This window comes from Microcaecilia unicolor, chromosome 6, assembly GCF_901765095.1.
Source record: "Microcaecilia unicolor chromosome 6, aMicUni1.1, whole genome shotgun sequence".
NCBI lineage: Eukaryota > Metazoa > Chordata > Amphibia > Gymnophiona > Siphonopidae > Microcaecilia > Microcaecilia unicolor.
Window position 1 is genome coordinate 243,860,707 of NC_044036.1, and position 18,632 is coordinate 243,879,338.

General features: G+C 48.6%; 1 protein-coding gene across 1 annotated transcript in view; it reads right to left on the minus strand.

Moving 5' to 3' along the window:
* The window catches only part of ABCA2 (ATP binding cassette subfamily A member 2), a 689,232-nt gene that overhangs the window by 259,229 nt on the left and 411,371 nt on the right, over positions 1–18,632 (minus strand). The window contains exons 22-23 of the mRNA XM_030206813.1: positions 17,203–17,393; positions 15,175–15,325 (exon numbers count right to left, since the gene is read on the minus strand). Coding sequence (XP_030062673.1) covers positions 15,175–15,325; positions 17,203–17,393 — 342 coding nt within the window. The remainder of the gene's footprint in view (positions 1–15,174; positions 15,326–17,202; positions 17,394–18,632) is intronic.

Consider the following 18,632-nt stretch of genomic DNA (forward strand, 5'->3'; position numbering starts at 1 on the left):
GGGAGGGGGTTTTATTGCATAGGTGTCCTGAAGAGTTAACAGGCACCTGGTGTTTCTAGTGCTTCCTTATGGGTTGTTGGGGAGGAGAGTCTGGGGTGGTTGGGATGAGGTGGGGTTGCCAAAATTCGCTTATCTGGCTATTTTTTGTGAGTGGCTTGTGGTAAAAACTTGGTTGGTATTTTTGTAATTGTTCTCAAGTTTTCTCTATATTTGGCATGGTACACCACCTTATTCTTTCAATAAAAATTAAATGCTAAAAAAAATCAATTCACTTCTATACCACTCAGGATTTTGTAAATCTCAATCATATCTCTCTTCAGCCATCTCTTTTCCAAGCTGAAGAGCCCTAACCTTTTTAGTGTTTCCTTATATGAGAGGAGTTCTATTGCCTTTATCATTTTGGTCGCTCTTCTTTGAACCTTTGCTAATTCCATTATATCTCTTTTGAGATACGGTGACCAGAATTAAATGAAATACCCAAGGTGAGGTTGCACCATGGAGTGATACAGAGGTATTATAATATTCTTGGTCTTTATTTACCATCCCTTTCCTAATAATTCCTAGCATCCTGCTTGCTTTTTTGGCTGTCACTGCACACTGAGCAGGAGATTTCAGCATACTATCTACAATGACACCTAGCTCTTTTTCTTGGGTGTTGACTCCCAAAGTGGACCCTAGTATCAGGTAACTATAATTTGGATTATTCTTCCCAATGAAGAGTTGAAGTGGGACTTGAACCAGGGTCCCTTGGTTCACAGTCCACTGCACTAACCACTAGGCTACTCCTCTGATCTGCACATAACCTCTTCAGGAGAACCCAAAATACCATATATCTAAACGGATGAGCCTTCAGAAGAACTTGAAGGAAGAAGGAAGGAAAATACATGTCCTTCTATATTCCTTGAAGGTACTTACACTAGTTGGTTTTTTTTTTAAAGTAGGACTGCCCAGAATGGAAGATATGCAAGGCTCGCTTCAACAGGGTAAGAAGAACACTGAGTTGACCAGGGAAAACAGATGCACTGAAAAAGGAATTGCTTATACAGCTGAAGAGTGAAAAACATTCCCACCAGACATCGATGAGATTTACTGGTCGTAGACCCAGAGTGATAAGTTAAATAGGCACCCAGCACTCTCCAGTAAGCCTGTTGCATATACTAATGCTGCAATAGAGTAATTGTTTTAGAGGATTGAAAATTACCACAGCAGGCGGTAGAGAACTTCAAGCCTTCAGGTTGCAATACAGACCATACAATAAACTGGAATACAGAAAACATTCCCATGGACCACTGAAATCTACAGAGCACAGAGCTGGAGATGAGCTCAAGCTCTAAAATGAAGTAAAACTTGCAGGTCTCCATATAGGCAATACTTCCAGGATGCCTCACAGTGGTTACAACTGGGCTGCCATAGAGGTGACACCTTCGAGCTGTCAAAAAGGTAAAATTTTTATGGTGCCCTAGAACTGAGTTCATTCACAAACAGAAGAAAAAACCTCCACAGATGAAGCAACCAAGTGCAAAACAGTAGAGGAGACCCAAAGGAAAGAACCTCTCGCAGATAGTGTCCAAATGCTCTTTATTGAAAAAAACTACAGCAAAGACCCATTTTAGGTTTGGACCATGGATAAATTGAACCTCTTCTATAGTCATCATATCTCTTTGTAATTCATTTATTTTACTTCTCTTAATATCTCTTTTGAAAACCTCTATACATTTATGTTTCAACAATTTTTATTGATGGAACCACAGAATTATCAAACAGTAGTTTCTAGATGCAACCAAGATAATCAATACAAGCTGAATAATGACCGGAAAACAAGTATACCACCAAACTTTTTGACATTTCCCCCCTCCCCCTCCCCGCCCCCAAATATGAGCTCATGCCTTTGTAAATGCGACAAGATGAGATTTCCCAACTATATTAGAACAAATTGATGACAGAACTTCATTGCACACAATTCAAGCAAACAGTATTCCTAGAACTCTCCGAAATAAACGTAACTTCTACAAAGGCAGAGTCATATGTCTCTACTTATTATAATACCTAGTTCGCCCACCCCCACCCCTCCCACCCCACCACCTACTCCCCGCCCCACCCTGAAACGCACACGTGGATCAGCAGTTCAAAATATAACTTCTCCCTTTATGGGGTAGAGTAACCCGAAGTGGCTCCCATCTAGGAACACTATCCCATTGCTTGACTCCTCATCTGTCCACCCTCATGTGATGTAACAATTGAGCCCTTCAAACTTGCAAGGAGGGGCCCGAAGGGGAAAGCCAAGACTTCAAAATAGAGTTAATCCCCCCCCCCAAATGGCCACCCCAATAAATCCTTTAAGGCCCACAGGAGGATCTGAGGTAAACGAATAGCACTGAAAAAGGAGCAGTGGGTCCCAAACCAGTGAACAATTCCACATAGATTGTACCGCCCTTAATATTCCCCTCCAAAAATGGCTCACAGAGGGGCAGGACCAGAACATATGCCCCAGGGTAGCCATCCCACTACCACATTTCAAACAAGCCCCACACCCCCCAATTTTTGCCCGCAAAGCTCATCTCGGGGATATGTGCAATCGCAGTAAAAACTGATATAACTTTTCTCTTTGAAAAATCGAGAGCCGTTGCGAATATAGGTTTTTTATATATGCTTGACACAGTTTCGAAGAAACCACACAACCAAGATCGTTTGACCAGCTCAAGGCCAGCCAAGCATAATCCAACTCGGCCGCCGTATCTTTCAGCTGTTGATGGTGAAATTTTAACGGCACCGACTGTTGTGAGCCCAATGAATATCCCTCGATTAAGATATCTAAAACATCTTCTGTTAGGTCCATCCACAGCAGAGAAGAGATATAATGTTGTAGTTGGAGGTAAGCAAAATGTTGCCCAGAAGGAATCCCATATTGTTTTTGTAGGTCCACTAGTGGTCTAATATGACCCTCTTCATTAACAACTTGAACTAGATAGATGATACCCTTTTTTGCCCATAAGCCAAACACACTAGTACCCCAACCAGGAGAAAAAGGTAAAATTATGTATAATCATACCTGATAATTTTCTTTCCATTAATCATAGCTGATCAATCCATAGACTGGTGGGTTGTGTCCATCTACCAGCAGGTGGAGATAGAGAGCAAACTTTTGCCTCCCTATATGTGGTCATGTGCTGCCGGAAACTCCTCAGTATGTCGATATCAAAGCTCCATCCGCAGGACTCAGCACTTAGAGAATTACACCCACGAAGGGACACTCTGCCCAGCTCACCACCGCCGAAACGGGGGAGGGGAATTAACCCAGCTCATCCCCACACAAGTGGGGGAGGGGAATCCGTCCAGCTCATCCCTGCGGAGCGGGGGAGGGACACCACACCCGCCGATTCGGGGGGATCTGGCTTATCCTGCAACCGCAACCGCGGGAGGAGCTGACTGACCCTAACACCGCCGAAGCGGGAGGGGTACAAAGCTGCCCTACAGCCGCACGAAGCGGGAGGGAGTGCCGGCAGAATTTAAATCTCAATCCAGCCCCGTAAAACGGAGGGGAGAGGAATGCAGCAGCTCACTGTAACACAAACTCGTCTCAACTCTTGAAGAATCCAAGTGAAGGAAGAACTTGAACACGAAGTCTTTCTGAAGTAACTGAAGACTAAACTTGAACCTGAAATGCAACCAGAATAAAAACAGTACAGATATCTGGGAGGGGCTATGGATTGATCAGCTATGATTAATGGAAAGAAAATTATCAGGTATGATTATACATAATTTTACCTTCCATATCATCAAGCTGATCAATCCATAGACTGGTGGGATGTACCGAAGCAGTACTCACCCAGGGCGGGACATAGAAATCCCTGACCTCAACACTGAAGCTCCAAACCGGGCCTCCGCCCGTGCAGCCACAGTCAACCGGTAATGCTTGGAGAATGTATGAGCCGAAGCCCAAGTTGCCGCCTTGCATATCTCTTCCAAGGAGACGGATCCGGCCTCTGCCATCGAGGCCGCCTGAGCTCTCGTGGAGTGAGCCTTCAGCTGGATAGGCGGCACCTTCCCCGCGGCCACATAAGCCGCTGCAATGGCTTCCTTGACCCATCTTGCCACTGTAGGCTTAGCAGCCTGCAGACCCTTACGAGGACCTGCAAACAGGACAAACAGATGATCCGATTTCCGGAAATCATTGGTCACTTCCAAGTATCTGATGATGACTCGTCTCACATCCAGATATTTAAGAGCAGAGTACTCCTCTGGGTAGTCCTCCCTACGAAAGGAAGGGAGACAGAGCTGCTGATTCACATGGAAGCGAGAAACAATCTTGGGCAGAAAGGAAGGCACTGTGCGAATAGTCACTCCTGCCTCAGTGAACTGCAGAAAAGGCTCTCGACATGAGAGCGCCTGGAGCTCGGAAACTCTTCTGGCTGAAGTGATAGCCACCAAAAAGACTGCTTTCAACGTCAGGTCTTTCAGAGATGCCCTCGACAAGGGTTCAAAAGGCGGCTTCTGCAATGCTCTTAGCACCAGGTTGAGATTCCACGCAGGCACCACTGAGTGCAGAGGAGGGCGCAGGTGATTAACTCCCTTGAGAAAGCGCACCACATCTGGCTGTGAAGCCAGGGAAGCACCCTTCAGGCGGCCCCTGAAGCAAGCCAGAGCCGCTACCTGGACTTTAAGGGAACTGAGCGACAGGCCTTTCTCCAGACCTTCTTGCAGGAACGCCAACACTGAAGAAATTGGAGCAGTGAAGGGAGAAAGAGAGCCTGCTTCACACCACGCTGCAAAGATATGCCAAACCCTGGCGTAAGCAGTAGAAGTAGAGCGCTTCCTCGCTCTCAGCATAGTGGCGATGACCTTGTCTGAGAAGCCCTTCTTTCTCAGACGCTGCCGCTCAATAGCCAGGCCGTAAGACCAAAGGGGGAGGGATCCTCCATCACCACGGGACCCTGATGTAACAGGCCCTGTTCCACTGGCAGTCGCAGAGGATCGTCCACTGAGAGCCTGATCAAGTCCGCATACCAGGGACGCCTGGGCCAATCCGGACCCACCAGGATTACCCTGCCGGGATGCTTTGCCACCCGGTCTAGCACCCTGCCCAACATGGGCCATGGCGGGAACACATAGAGGAGCTCTTGTGTCGGCCACTGTTGGAGAAGAGCATCTACTCCCAGGGATCGAGGGTCCCGTCCTCTGCTGAAGAAGCGCGGCACTTGGCAATTGGCCGATGACGCCATCAGATCTAGGCTCGGCTGGCCCCAGCGCTTCGTGATGTCCAAGAACGCCTGAGCAGATAGCTGCCACTCTCCGGGCTCCAAGGTATGGCGACTGAGAAAGTCCGCCTTGACATTCATGACTCCGGCAATGTGGGCCGCTGAAAGCTGCTCCAGGTTCGCTTCCGCCCACTGGCAAAGATACATAGCCTCCTTGGCTAGAGGGGCGCTCTTGGTACCTCCCTGGCGGTTGACATAGGCCACAGCCGTGGCATTGTCCGACAGGACCCGTACAGGCTTCCACACCAGTACCGGGATGAACTCCAAAAGCGCCAACCGAATGGCTCTGAGTTCCAGGAGGTTGATAGACCACTTTGCCTCTGCAGGAGACCAGAGCCCCTGCGCTGTCCTTCCCAAGCAGTGGGCTCCCCAGCCCGACAAAGAGGCGTCCGTCGTGACGACAATCCACTCTGGGGTCACCAGAGGCATTCCCGCAGACAATTTGTCTGTCTGCATCCACCAGCTCAGCGCCTTGCGCACTGCTGGGTCCAAGGGAAGTTGCACAGCATAATCCTCCGACATCGGAGTCCAGCGCTGCAGCAAGGAGTGTTGAAGTGGTCTCATATGAGCCCTGGCCCAGGGCACTACTTCCATCGTGGCCGTCATAGAGCCCAACAGCTGCACATAGTCCCAAGCCCGAAGCGGAGAGGCTCCCAGGAACTGGTCCACCTGAGCCTGAAGTTTGACAATCCGACTGTCTGGCAGGAACACTCTGCCCACTTGGGTGTCGAATCGAACTCCCAGGTACTCCAGGGACTGAGTCGGGCGCAGCTGGCTCTTCTCCCAGTTGATGATCCATCCCAGGGAGCTCAAAAGAGCAACTACCCGGTCCACAGCTTTGCCGCACTCTGCATAAGAGGGGGCTCGGATCAACCAGTCATCCAGATAAGGATGGACTTGTATCCCTTCCTTTCGTAGGAAGGCCGCAATGACCACCATTACTTTGGAAAAGGTCCGCGGAGCAGTAGCCAACCCGAATGGGAGGGCTCTGAACTGGAAGTGTCGTCCCAGGACTGCAAAACGCAGGAAGCGTTGATGAGGAGGCCAGAAGGGAATATGCAGGTACGCTTCCTTGATGTCCAAGGAAGACAAGAACTCTCCTGCCTTCACTGCCGCTATAACAGAGCGGAGAGTCTCCATGCGAAAGTGCCGCACTTTCAAGGCCCGATTGACCCCTTTGAGGTCGAGGATAGGCCGGACAGAACCTCCTTTCTTTGGTACCACAAAGTAAATGGAGTAACGTCCCTTGCCAAGCTGACTTTCTGGCACAGGAACGACCGCGCCCAGGCGGATCAGATTGTCCAAGGTCTGCTGCACTGCCACAGCTTTGACCGGAGACTTGCAGGGAGAGAGTACAAACCCGTCTTTTAAGGGTCGGCAGAACTCTAGCTTGTAGCCGTCTCTGATGACTTCCAGCACCCACGCGTCTGAAGTTATTGTGGTCCACTCGCCCAGAAACGAGGACAGCCGTCCTCCAATCTGCACTGGGGCGTGGACCAAGGCCCCGTCATTGGGTACGAGACCCTGGGGGAGGACCGGAGGAAGCACCTCCGGGACGGCGGTCTCTGCGAAAGGAATGCTGCTTGGGGGAGAAATTCCTCTTGAAGGAAGAGGGGGCAGAGGAACCCGACTTGCCCGGGCGGTACCGACGGGCTTCCTGCAACCGTCCTCTGGAGGTACCGGGACGAGTACTAGCCCGAGCCCTGACCTCTGGTAATTTCTTGCCCTTAGACGTGCCGAGATCGGTCACGATTTTGTCCAGCTCGACCCCAAAGAGCAGCTTGCCTTTAAAAGGCAATCTAGCCAGGCGGGATTTAGAGGCGTGGTCAGCAGACCAATGTTTCAGCCAAAGCCACCGCCGCGCAGAGATTGTCTGAGCCATGCCTTTAGCTGAGGCCCTCAAGACATCATACAGCAAGTCTGCCAAATAGGCTAAGCCCGATTCCAGGGCCGGCCAATCAGCCCTCAAGGAATGATCCGAGGGGGAAGCCCGCTGCACCATAGTCAGGCACGCCCTGGCCACATAGGAGCCGCAAACTGAGGCCTGCAAACTTAAAGCAGCCGCCTCAAAGGACGACCTTAAGGCCGCCTCCAATCTTCTGTCTTGGGCGTCCTTTAGGGCCGTGCCACCTTCCACCGGCAACGCCGTTTTCTTAGTCACCGCAGTGATTAAAGAATCCACGGTAGGCCACAGATAGGCCTCACGTTCACTCACAGCCAAAGGATAGAGGCGGGACATAGCCCTAGCCACTTTAAGGCTCGCTTCCGGGACATCCCATTGAGCCGAAATTAAGGTGTGCATGGCATCATGCACGTGGAAGGTTCTAGGCGGGCGCTTCGTCCCCAGCATAATGGCAGAGCCAACAGGGGCTGAGGGAGAGACGTCCTCCGGAGAGGAAATCTTCAAAGTGTCCATGGCCTGTAACAACAGGTTGGGCAAATCCTCTGGGCTAAAAAGCCGCGCTGCAGAGGGGTCATCCGCTCCATCCGAGCGGGGATCCGTCTCCTCCAAGGAATCCGCAAAGGACCGTTGGGAGACCTCAGACACGCTGCCCTCATCTACATCGGAGGAGACAAAGTCCTCCAAGGCCTGGGAATCAACCCGAGGGCGTTTACCTCTGGGAACCTCAACCTCTTTACCAGACGAGGGAGCAGGGGCAGCGTTTTGCATGAGGAAAGCCTGATGCAGCAGCAAAACAAACTCGGGGGAGAAACCCCCCAGACTGTGTACTTCCGCAGCCTGGGCAACAGCCCTAGACGCACCCTCAACCGGCGCTCGCAAGAGCGGGGGAGAGACATGCTGCGCATCCAAAATGGCGTCCGGCGCAACACTCCGCGAAGGAGCCGCGCGGGAAGAACGGCGCTTAACTTTAGCCGCTTTTGTGCCGTCGCCCAAATTAAGGGCGTTCATGGCATTAATGTCTCCAACCTCAAGGGCGGCCCACGAAGAAGCCGTCCGAGCCGCGTGGCCGGCCAAGATGGCGGAGGCGAGGAGCGGGGGATGGGCGTTTATGGCGGGAAAAACCGCCACGCCGGAGGAAGGACCGGGACAGTCATCGGTCACGAAACTGTCACCCAACAAGGGCGAATCAGGCTGTAAGACCCCCGCATCCCCTCTAGAAGCGCTCAAGCGATCCGGGGAGCGACCCTTTGCGCCCTCGCCCTCCGACGCCATATGCCACGAGGAGAAGAATCGGGGAACCCCCTGCCCGCTATAAAAAGGTAAAAATTACCTGCTGTCCGCTCCGAGCTGTAACGAACTGGTGTCCCAGTGAGTAGCTGCAATGAACGTTTAAATAAACGTCGAAATAAACGCCTTTAAGGACGTTTAAAATTTTTTTTTTTTTTTTTTTTTTTTTTTTAACGGAGCCAGCGGGAGGGGGGAGAAAAGGAGGGACCTGGCACCACCAGGTTTGCACTTGCTCAAAAGAGCCCTCAACCCCAGGCACTCAACAAAACCTAAAAATTAGGCTTGGAGGCCTAGCCAGAGCTGCTGCTGTGTGTGACCACCACCTGCTGAGATAGAGAACATACTGAGGAGTTTCCGGCAGCACATGACCACATATAGGGAGGCAAAAGTTTGCTCTCTATCTCCACCTGCTGGTAGATGGACACAACCCACCAGTCTATGGATTGATCAGCTTGATGATATGGAAGCAGGATTATGGCAGATAGAAAGCAAAGGGGTGGTCTTAGCTGAGATGTGATGTCTCCTGCATAACCAGCGCCAAGTGGCTCTCATCGAGGCTAGTAGTGGATGGCGTCAAAAAGCGTCCTGTGGAAGCCTTCCGCTAGAATGAAGTAGCTGACTAAAGTGAACCTCGGGAAAAAGGGAGGTCTCTAACGATGTTATGGAGAATTCAGATGTCCCTCTGAACCAATCATTTACGTGACACATCGAACACGTGATCGTGAGGTACCGGATACTTAACAATCCCATCCCTCAACTCTCTCTCGGCGCAGTTAACACAGCCAATGGAAGTCTGGGCCGCCTACCTCTCCAAAGATAAGATTGTATTAGCCGCCCTAAAATCTTCTCATCACTCCTTAACAGAAATAGTGGCAGTTGCTGGAACACATAGAGCCACTTGGGCACCAGGATCATATTAAACAGCGCAATCCGGCCCCATAGTGATAAAGGCAAGTCCCACCACAACATGAGCTTAGGTTTTATCAATTCAAGTAGGGGTCCCACGTTAGATGCGTACAAAGAAGATAAATCTCTAGTGATAAAGACACCCAAATATTTTAAAGCTCCCCATCTGAGAGGAAACTGGCCTCTCCAAGAATGCTCCAAGTCGTCGTCCAAAGCAAGGGCACATGATTTTTGCAAGTTTAAGGAAAAACCCAAAACGGCCCCATACTCATCCATGACCTCTAAAGCCTTCCATAGAGATTCCTGCAGGTCAGAAAGGAGAAGAATAATATCATCAGCGTATGCCAAGGCCGCCACCTCTTCAGATCCCACCGAACCCCACCCCCCCGTACCCCAGGGGAAATATTCAATAAGTGAATCAGAGGCTCTAGGGAGATATCAAAAAGGAAAGGGGATAGAGGATACCCTTGCCGAGTTCCCCTCAAATCTACCTGACCAGCACCCATTAACCGTTAATTGTGCTTCCATCCCAGAAGTAGAGCGCCCGTATCGCCATCAAAACCCATTCTGGCAAGCCCAACCAATCAAGCACCTGAAACAGATAACTCCAGTTCACCTGGTCAAAGGCTTTAGCCGCATCTAAGCTTACTAACATTGCAGAGTCCCCCTTATACCTGCTGTGGGCCAGTGAGAGGAGAATTCTCCTGACATGCCAAACAGAATGTCGTTTGGGAATGAAACCCACCTGAGAGGGGCTGATCAAGTCCACCATATGTGGTAATAGCCTGTTATTCAGTATCTTCACCAGAATTTTGATGTGTACATTGATCAGAGAAATAGGGCGATACGACTCAGGGTCTTCCATTGGTTTACCAGGTTTGAGTAGGAGAGATAGCAAAGCAATGTTCTCGTGAACCGGAAACTGACCCCCCTGAATGACCGATTTGTGATATTCAAACAGATCCCCTCCCAGGGAAAATTGAATGATCTTATAGAACTCTCCCGAAAACCCATCCGTTCCAGGTGCAGAATGAGATTTCAACCTCTTAATCACTTGCTGTAGCTCTTTAAACTGCAATGGAGACCCGAGCTCCTCAATCACTGACTCAGTTAGTCTTGGCATCCCCGCCCGGACCAAAAAATCATCTACAACTGCCCGAGACAGTGCCTCCCTGGTACTATATAACTTATGATAATGATCCTGCAAAATTTGTATCACAGCATCAGGATGATTTGTGACCTTCCCAAGGCTATCTCGCAACGCCATGATAGTGCAGTTCCCCTCCCGTGATGTCACCAGCCTAGCCAAGAGACCCCCCCGACCGATTCCCAAAACGATGAAACCGATATTTCTGATACATCACCTGGCGTTGCATCTGCTCATGTAGTAGGGAGTTAACAGACACTTGCACCTCCCTATTAGACTTAGAGGGAGAGTTCAAATAGATACGCTTAGCCCTGCGCAAGCTCCGTTGCAAATTCAGAATGCTAGCCGCTACCCTTTTACGCCTTGATACTACATAAGAAATTATCTCCCCGTGCAACACTGCCTTCGCGGTGCACCAAAAAAGTTGAGGATTTGGACGGTGCTGAGCGTTATGAGCCACATAAGCCTCCCATTTATCTCGTAAAAACTCCAGGAAATCAGGATCCTTGGTCAAATAACTTGGGAACCTCCAGCTCTGTGTCGCGCGAAGCCAACTCGGAGCCTCTACTTCTATCCATACCGGGGCATGGTCCGACACCAACACCTGCTCCACCTGAGCGCCCGTGACCCAGGGGAAAAGGAAAGTAGACACCAAGATATAGTCTAACCGAGCCCAAGTCTCATGAGCACGGGATCTATGGGAAAAGTCCCTCTCTCCCAGGTGCAGGAGCCTCCAGGCATCCACTAACACCAAGGAAGCAGAAAAAGCACTCAATATTCCCTTGTCTGGTCCACCGGGGATCCCACTGCTCCTAGCCCCCGTACAGTCCCACCTCAGGATCCATAAGGGTATTCATGTCTCCTGCAATGATTAGGTTGGCCCCTTGATATGGTAGCAGGGAATTCAGTAATTCGGGAAAAATGTTTTATCAAAAGGTGTAGGGGTATAAACAGATAGTAGGTACACCGCGCCCCTGTAACCACAACTTGAGCAGTAAGAAACGGCCCATCGGGTCTCGGAAAAGGACCTCCAAAGAATGGGCCAGCTTTTTGTGAAACAATATTGCCATGCCACCCCTTCGAGCCCCAGAGGATGCAAAATTAACCTGGCCCACCCAAGTCCGCTTTAATTTACTATGCTCTATATCGATAATCTAGTTTCTTGTAAACACACAATATCTGCTTGTAAACACCTCAAATGAGACAAAATCTTTTGTCGCTTGATCGGGGAGGCAATCCCTCCCACGTTCCAAGAAATTAATTTATAGGTGGACAGTCCCCCAGAACCCCTGAAAAACCAAATGCCCCTTACTATTCCAGCCCCAGGGACCCAGCCCTACCCCCGGGACTTCAACAGTATTCTCTACACACCAAACACTCTGCAAGCCCAAAACGCTGATCCACACAAAACCCACATACCATACAATTTTACAACCCCCCTCCCTTCCGCCGACCTTCCCCTAACCCTCCCCCCCAACCCAGCCCCCGTAACCCCGACTATCCTCAACAGGACAACCCCCATCAAGGCAGAATGACTACGTGCAGAGATCCTCGCTCATCCCCACACCCCTCGCCTCCCAACACCATATACCTGTATATAGAATTACATGACCTCCATAGTTCAGAGTCCACAAGGCAAAGTTAGGCCCAAACAGCAACATTTCTTGGAAACATCCATCCCTATCAAATAGGAAAATATGTGATGAAATGTCAAGTAGGAGTCTCAGACCCCTTCAGTTCTCGGTTGATGAACTGCAGTGCCAGCTGATCAGATGTGAAGGGAATCCATTTCCCCTCGTGCTGTACCTTTAGTGTGGCCGGGTATAACAATATGAACCGTATGCTCTTTTCCACCAGAGTTGCACAAATCGGGTGAAATTTCCGCCTCCTCTCCTGAACACTGGCCGAATAATCTTGGAATATTCGAACCTGAGCCCCCACAAATGCCAGGGACTCTCTTTTCAGCCGATACCCCTGCAAGATCTCTTCCTTGTGGATGTAATTGTGCACTTTGATGATGACTACTCTGGGTTGCTGACTGTTCTGCTGCAGCCTCCCGATCCTATGTGCTCTTTCGATGCAAAAGGGTCCTCTGCTATCTGACAATGCGAACTCTTTTGGGAGCCATTCCTCAAGTATAGAACCCAGATTCTTGTCTGGAATGTTTTCGGGGAGGCCCACCAATCTGAGGTTACTGCGCCTGGCCCTGTTTTCTAGCTCATCCAGCTTCTCTGCTTGGTTAGCAAACTTTTCTTTTAAACAGGAGAACTCCGGTTCCCAGCTGCCATGCGTCTTCTAAGTCTGAAACCCTTTTCTCTGCCTCCGCGGTTTGGATATTTTCAAAGCACTTAGCCTTCCAAAGTTCCATAGAAACCTATGGAACTTTGGAAGGCTAAGTGCTTTGAAAATATGCCTCACTTTAAAGTGTAACACGCCCAGGCTGCAACTCAGCTGAAATATTTAGACAGTAACATAAGAGCTCCTGTTATACAGATGAACCTGCCTCAATCCAGTAACGATAAGAGTATCAGGAAGAAATGTAGCATAGAAGCAGAGGAGGAAAGAAGTCACTGAAAATTACAGGTAGCCACAAAGAATATTTAGGATGCTGAGGATTCTATCCTCATGGTGCCCTAATGGGGCAAATCACAATGAACTACTTTGATCTCTGTCTCCTTCTGATTGTCATTGTACGCAACCCAATTGCTCTGGATTTCTCTGATATGGACAAGGAAAAATGTATTCCACTAAAAAGGTTATCACCTTATTTTTCATTTTTGGTTGTATTTATTAACCTTTAAGGTGGACAAACACAGCTACCACACTACTTAATCTAAATTAAAAATACAGGGGTCAATATTCAAAGCAATTTCACCGAGCAGAAATGGCTCCTAGGCAATTAAATTGTTTTGAGGCTAATTGCTCATGTTCAGTGGCACTTAACCAGTTAGTGCTGCTGAAAATGTTCAGCTTGCACCTAACTCAAAACCAACTATTTTGGGGGTTGTTCGGGGCAGAGTCAGCCGGTTAAGTGCTGAAAATCGAACAACCAGTTGTGGTTTAGCCGGCTCCATAAACCTGGGAATTCAATACCAGAGCCCAGGCATTGCCTGGCATTGAATTTCTGGGCATAAAGCTGGTGGCAGTCAGCAAAATGGTAAGCACCACCAGCCGAAAATTGACCCTAAATTTCTTTTTTCTACCTTTGTTGTATGGCCACTTAATTTTTCTAATCGTTAGTCCTAGTCTCTGGTTTCTGCTTTCCTTTGTCTTTCTTAAATCTCTTGCCAGGATTTCCTGTCCATTTGTCATTTTCCCCTCTCCTCCTGTCTTCTTCACTTCCTCCACAACATCCATCTCCAACTTGATATTTTCCTTACAGCTTTCTTCTATTTAGTCTTCTGCCTCTCTGTACAGATTTATTTCAATATTATTATCCAGTCTTCAGTATTCCTCTTTTTACTCCATGCACCTACATCTTTCCATATCTTTTCTTCTTATTCCCAGTCTTTCATTAACTCTGTTCTTTCTCTCCCCTTCCATCTATCATCTGCCCTATTCTATCCAGCATATCCTCTTTTCTCCTTTTATCCAGCATATCTGCTGTCTTCCTTCCTCCTTCCATCCAGCCCCTATCTTTCTCTAGCTCTCCCCTTCCATTCAGCATCTCCTCTGTTCCCCTTTCCATCTAGTATCTCTTCTCATCCTTCCATCCAACATCTCCCCTCTCTCCCCCTCTATCTAGCATTTTCTTTCTCTTTCTCCCCTTCCATCCAGCATCTCCCCCTCTATCTCTCTCTGCTTCGATCCAACACCTTCCCTTTCTCTGTTTCCCCCTTCAATTCTGCATCTTCTTTTTCTCCCCATTTCATCTAGCATCTCCCCCTTCCATCCAACATCTCATCTCTCCCTTCCCCTATTCACTCCCAGCATTTTCTGTTCCCTCCTGATCCCCGGCACTTCCCTACTTCCCCAGTACCCCAGCTTGCTGCTTCCCAGGACCAGCAGGAGAAGTAGCAGCGGCAATAAAATGTAAAGCAAGACCAGAGCCACAGCCTCCATGCGCACTGCTGCTGGCTCTGCTGGTCCTACCCCTTCAGAAACTCCACAAAGGAGGTGGGACTGATAGAACCAGCAGCAACAAACACAGAGACCATGGCCTCATGCATGTTTTCAAAAAAATGTTTTGCTGCTGCTGATAGTTTCAAGAAGCTGCAGCAGTGATGGATATAGCAGTAGGAGGAAGGTGGGGAAGTCATGGTTGGGGCTGGGGAGTCTCAGCCTCCCAAGTCTGTTATTCTAGATGCCTATGTGCAGCTCCCTATAGAATTACTCCCAAACAGTACTTTAGAAATGGCATTGTCACTGGACCCTCTAGCTGGAGTGAAGAAGATGACCTCAATGCATAAATGAAATATTTTAATTCTACTTGTGTCAAATGTATGTATATTTTAACATGTTTGTATTGTTTGATGTTTTATGTTACTGGTTATGATTTTAACTATCCATTATCTTGTTTTATTTACTTTGATCTTCATTAATTACTACATCATTTACTCAATTCCCTATAATTCCTCCTTAAGCATCCAGTAGAAAGGCAAACAATAAATCCCACTAAGCTTACAAAAAGAAATCTACAATATAGCCAAACAGTGAATGAGAACAAAGATACTCACTGCAATGCACTTCTCAAAGGCTGTGATTTTGTCATGTGCCACTTCTTCCCGGATAGCGACGTACATGTACGGAACATAACTGAGGAAATATATGATTCCCCCACACGCTGAGGCTAGTTTTGCTTTAGAGTAGAGCACAGACACCAGGAAACTGCAGAAGGGAAAAGTGGGAAGGAGTGGTAGAAGATAACAGCAGCAAGGTAAGGAAAGCAGGGGAAAGACAGGAAAAAGAAATTATTTCATACTGGAATGGCCATGAAAGAAACAAGTATAGTTTGCTAGCACTTATAGAGATGCTGGGGAAGAAATCACAAAAGTTCTGCATTTCAAAACTAGCATAGCAGCAGTGGCGTACCAAGGGGGGGGCGCTCCGCCCCGGGTGCACGCCACTGGGGGGGTGCCACGCGCCTGTCGGCTCTTCGTTTTCATGCTCCCTTTGCCCCGGAACAGGTTACTTCCTGTTCCGGGGTAGAGGGAGCATGAAAACGAAAAGCCGGCAGGCGTGCGGCACCCCCCCCCCCCAGCGGCGTGCACCCGGGGGGGGGGGGTTCTTTCGCCGGGGGGGGGGGCTCTTTCGCCGGGGGGGGGGCGTCGCGCTGTTCTGGGGGGGGCGCTGCACCTGGGGGGCGGGGCGCATCGGCAATCCGCCCCGGGTGTCAGCCCCCCTAGGAACGCCACTGCATAGCAGTCATACAGGAGTGCTTCATAATCTGTTTTCAATTCAAACCCAAAATGATAGAAACTGGTGCATGTCCATGTATACTTTTCACACATGAAGGGCAATGCTATAATTGTGCACGCTTAGTTACACACACATGGAGCCAAGATAATTCAAGCTTATACACATATGTTCACGACACACTAGTCTATAAAATAGCATGTAAGTGCATTAGTGCATAACTACGTAAGTATTGCCACACTGGGACAGACCAAAGGTCCATCAAGCCCAGCATCCTGTTTCCAACAGTGGCCAATCCAGGTCACAAATACCTGGCAAGATCCCAAAAAAGTTCAATACATTTTATGCTGCTTATCCCAGAAATAAGCAGTGGATTTTCCCCAAGTCATTTTAATAATGGTCTATGGACTTTTCCTTTAGGAAGCCATCCACACCTTTTTTAAACCCCGCTAAGCTAACTGCATTTACCACATTCTCTGGCAATGAATTCCAGAGTTTTCCCCAATTCGTTTTAAATTTACTACTTTGTAGCTTCATCACATGCCCCCTAGTCCTAGCATTTTTGGAAACAGTAAACAAACGATTCACGTCTACCCGTTCTACACCACTCATTATTTTATAGACCTCCATCATATCGCCCCTCAGCCGTCTTTTCTCCAAGCTGAAGAGCCCTAGTCACTTCAGCCTTTCCTCATAAGGAAGTCGTCCCATTCCCTTTATCATTTTCGTCGCCCTTCTCTGTACCTTATGTAGTTATGCACTAATGCACTTACATGGAAGAAATATGTGGGCTTTTAGGAAAGTTTTCAGAAAGTCTATTTATGTTGGGAAACACTTTCTAAAACCTATTACATCTGAATGATTGTGTGTTCTCCTAAGCATATCAGAAGTCAGTGGAAGGACCTTCATCATCTAGCAAAGCTCTATTATGGAAGTGCTCTGTTTTACCTGATTGAAAAGGGCATATAGCAGTGTGAGCAACTTAAATCAAGAAAACACCACTCTTAGCATTGTCCTCCAGCCTGTGGGGAATACATTTAAAGACCAGGACTCCTACAGCAGTCTTGGGTCTGCAAGAAGTATATGCAAAGCATGGGACTTTTAACACCATCTATCTTGGGGTATACACACAGCCAGAACTAGCACAGTTTATAGACTCAGGAAGTACATTCAAAGCATGGGACACTTAGCACTTTCTCCAGCCTGGGGAGTATAAGCAGGGATGACATGCATAGCCTGGGTTTCCTAATGCAGTCTCCACCAGCTAGGAAACAGATGTCATTAATGTTCCCAGTGTCCTCCTATCCATCCTAAAGCCATGGAAAGCATTCGCCGTATCTGCAAATTACCAGAACATGATGGTGGCCACTGCATATATGGAGAGGAAGAGCCATATGATGAAGACGTCACTGTGCATCAAGACCTTGCCGTACTTCAGGATGGCAGTGAGAGCAGTGACGGAGATGGAGAGTTGGACAAACCCCGTGATAAACCAGGCGACCCAGTGCACCGCATTGTTTAAACCCATCATCTTCATCACCTGAAACAGAAGGGAACATGGCAAGTGAAGTAACCTCCAAATACATGATCAGATGGAATAAAGGAGGTTTCCCTATTTTCTATGGTGCACCAAATATTCTGAGGGCAATTTTCAAAGTCATTCAGAGAGATAAAATGCATTTTAGCCATGAGCACTGGCCATCTGAAAATTTCTCTCTCTCAATGCAAGTTCAGGTTAGGGGAGATACTACTACTACTACTACTACTTAACACTTCTAAAGCGCTACTAGGGTTACGCAGCGCTGTACAGTTTAACAAAGAAGGACAGTCCCTGCTCAAAGGAGCTTACAATCTAATGGACAAAATGTGCAGTCAAATAAATTTGGGCTGTCTAGACTTCCTGAATAGAAGTATAATGGTTAGGTGCCGAAGGCGACATTGAAGAGGTGGGCTTTGAGCAACGATTTGAAGATGGGCAGATGGGCTCAGGAAGTTTATTCCAAGCGTAGGGAGAGGTGAGGCAGAAAGGGCGGAGCCTGGAATTGGCGGTGGTGGAGAAGGGTACTGAGAGGAGGGATTTGTCCTGTGAGTGGAGGTTTCGGGTAGGAGCATAAGGGGAGATAAGGGTAGAGAGGTAATGAGGGGCTGCAGATTGAGTGCATTTGTAGGTTAGTAGGAGAAGCTTGAACTGTATGCGATACCTGATCGGAAGCCAGTGAAGTTACTTAAGGAGAGGGGTGATATGAGTGTATCGGTCCAGGCGGAAGATAAGACGTGCAGCAGAGTTCTGAACGGATTGAAGGGGGGATAGTTGGCTAAGTGGGAGGCCAGCGAGAAGTAGGTTGCAGTAGTCAAGGCGAGAGGTAATGAGAGAGTGGATGAGAGTTCGGGTGGTGTGCTCAGAGAGGAAAGGGCGAATTTTGCTGATGTTATAGAGAAAGAAGCGACAGGTTTTGGCTATCTGCTGGATATGCGCAGAAAAGGAGAGGGAGGAGTCGAAGATGACTCCGAGGCTGCGGGCAGATGAGACGGGGAGGATGAGGGTGCCATCGACTGAGATAGAGAGTGGAGGGAGAGGAGAAGTGGGTTTGGGTGGAAAGACAATAAGCTCTGTCTTGGCCATGTTCAGTTTCAGGTGGCGGTTGGACATCCAGGCAGCAATGTCGGATAAGCAGGCCGATATTTTGGCCTGGATTTCCCCAGTGATGTCTGGTGTGGAGAGATAAAGCTGGGTGTCCTCAGCATAGAGATGATATTGGAAACCATGAGATAAGATCAT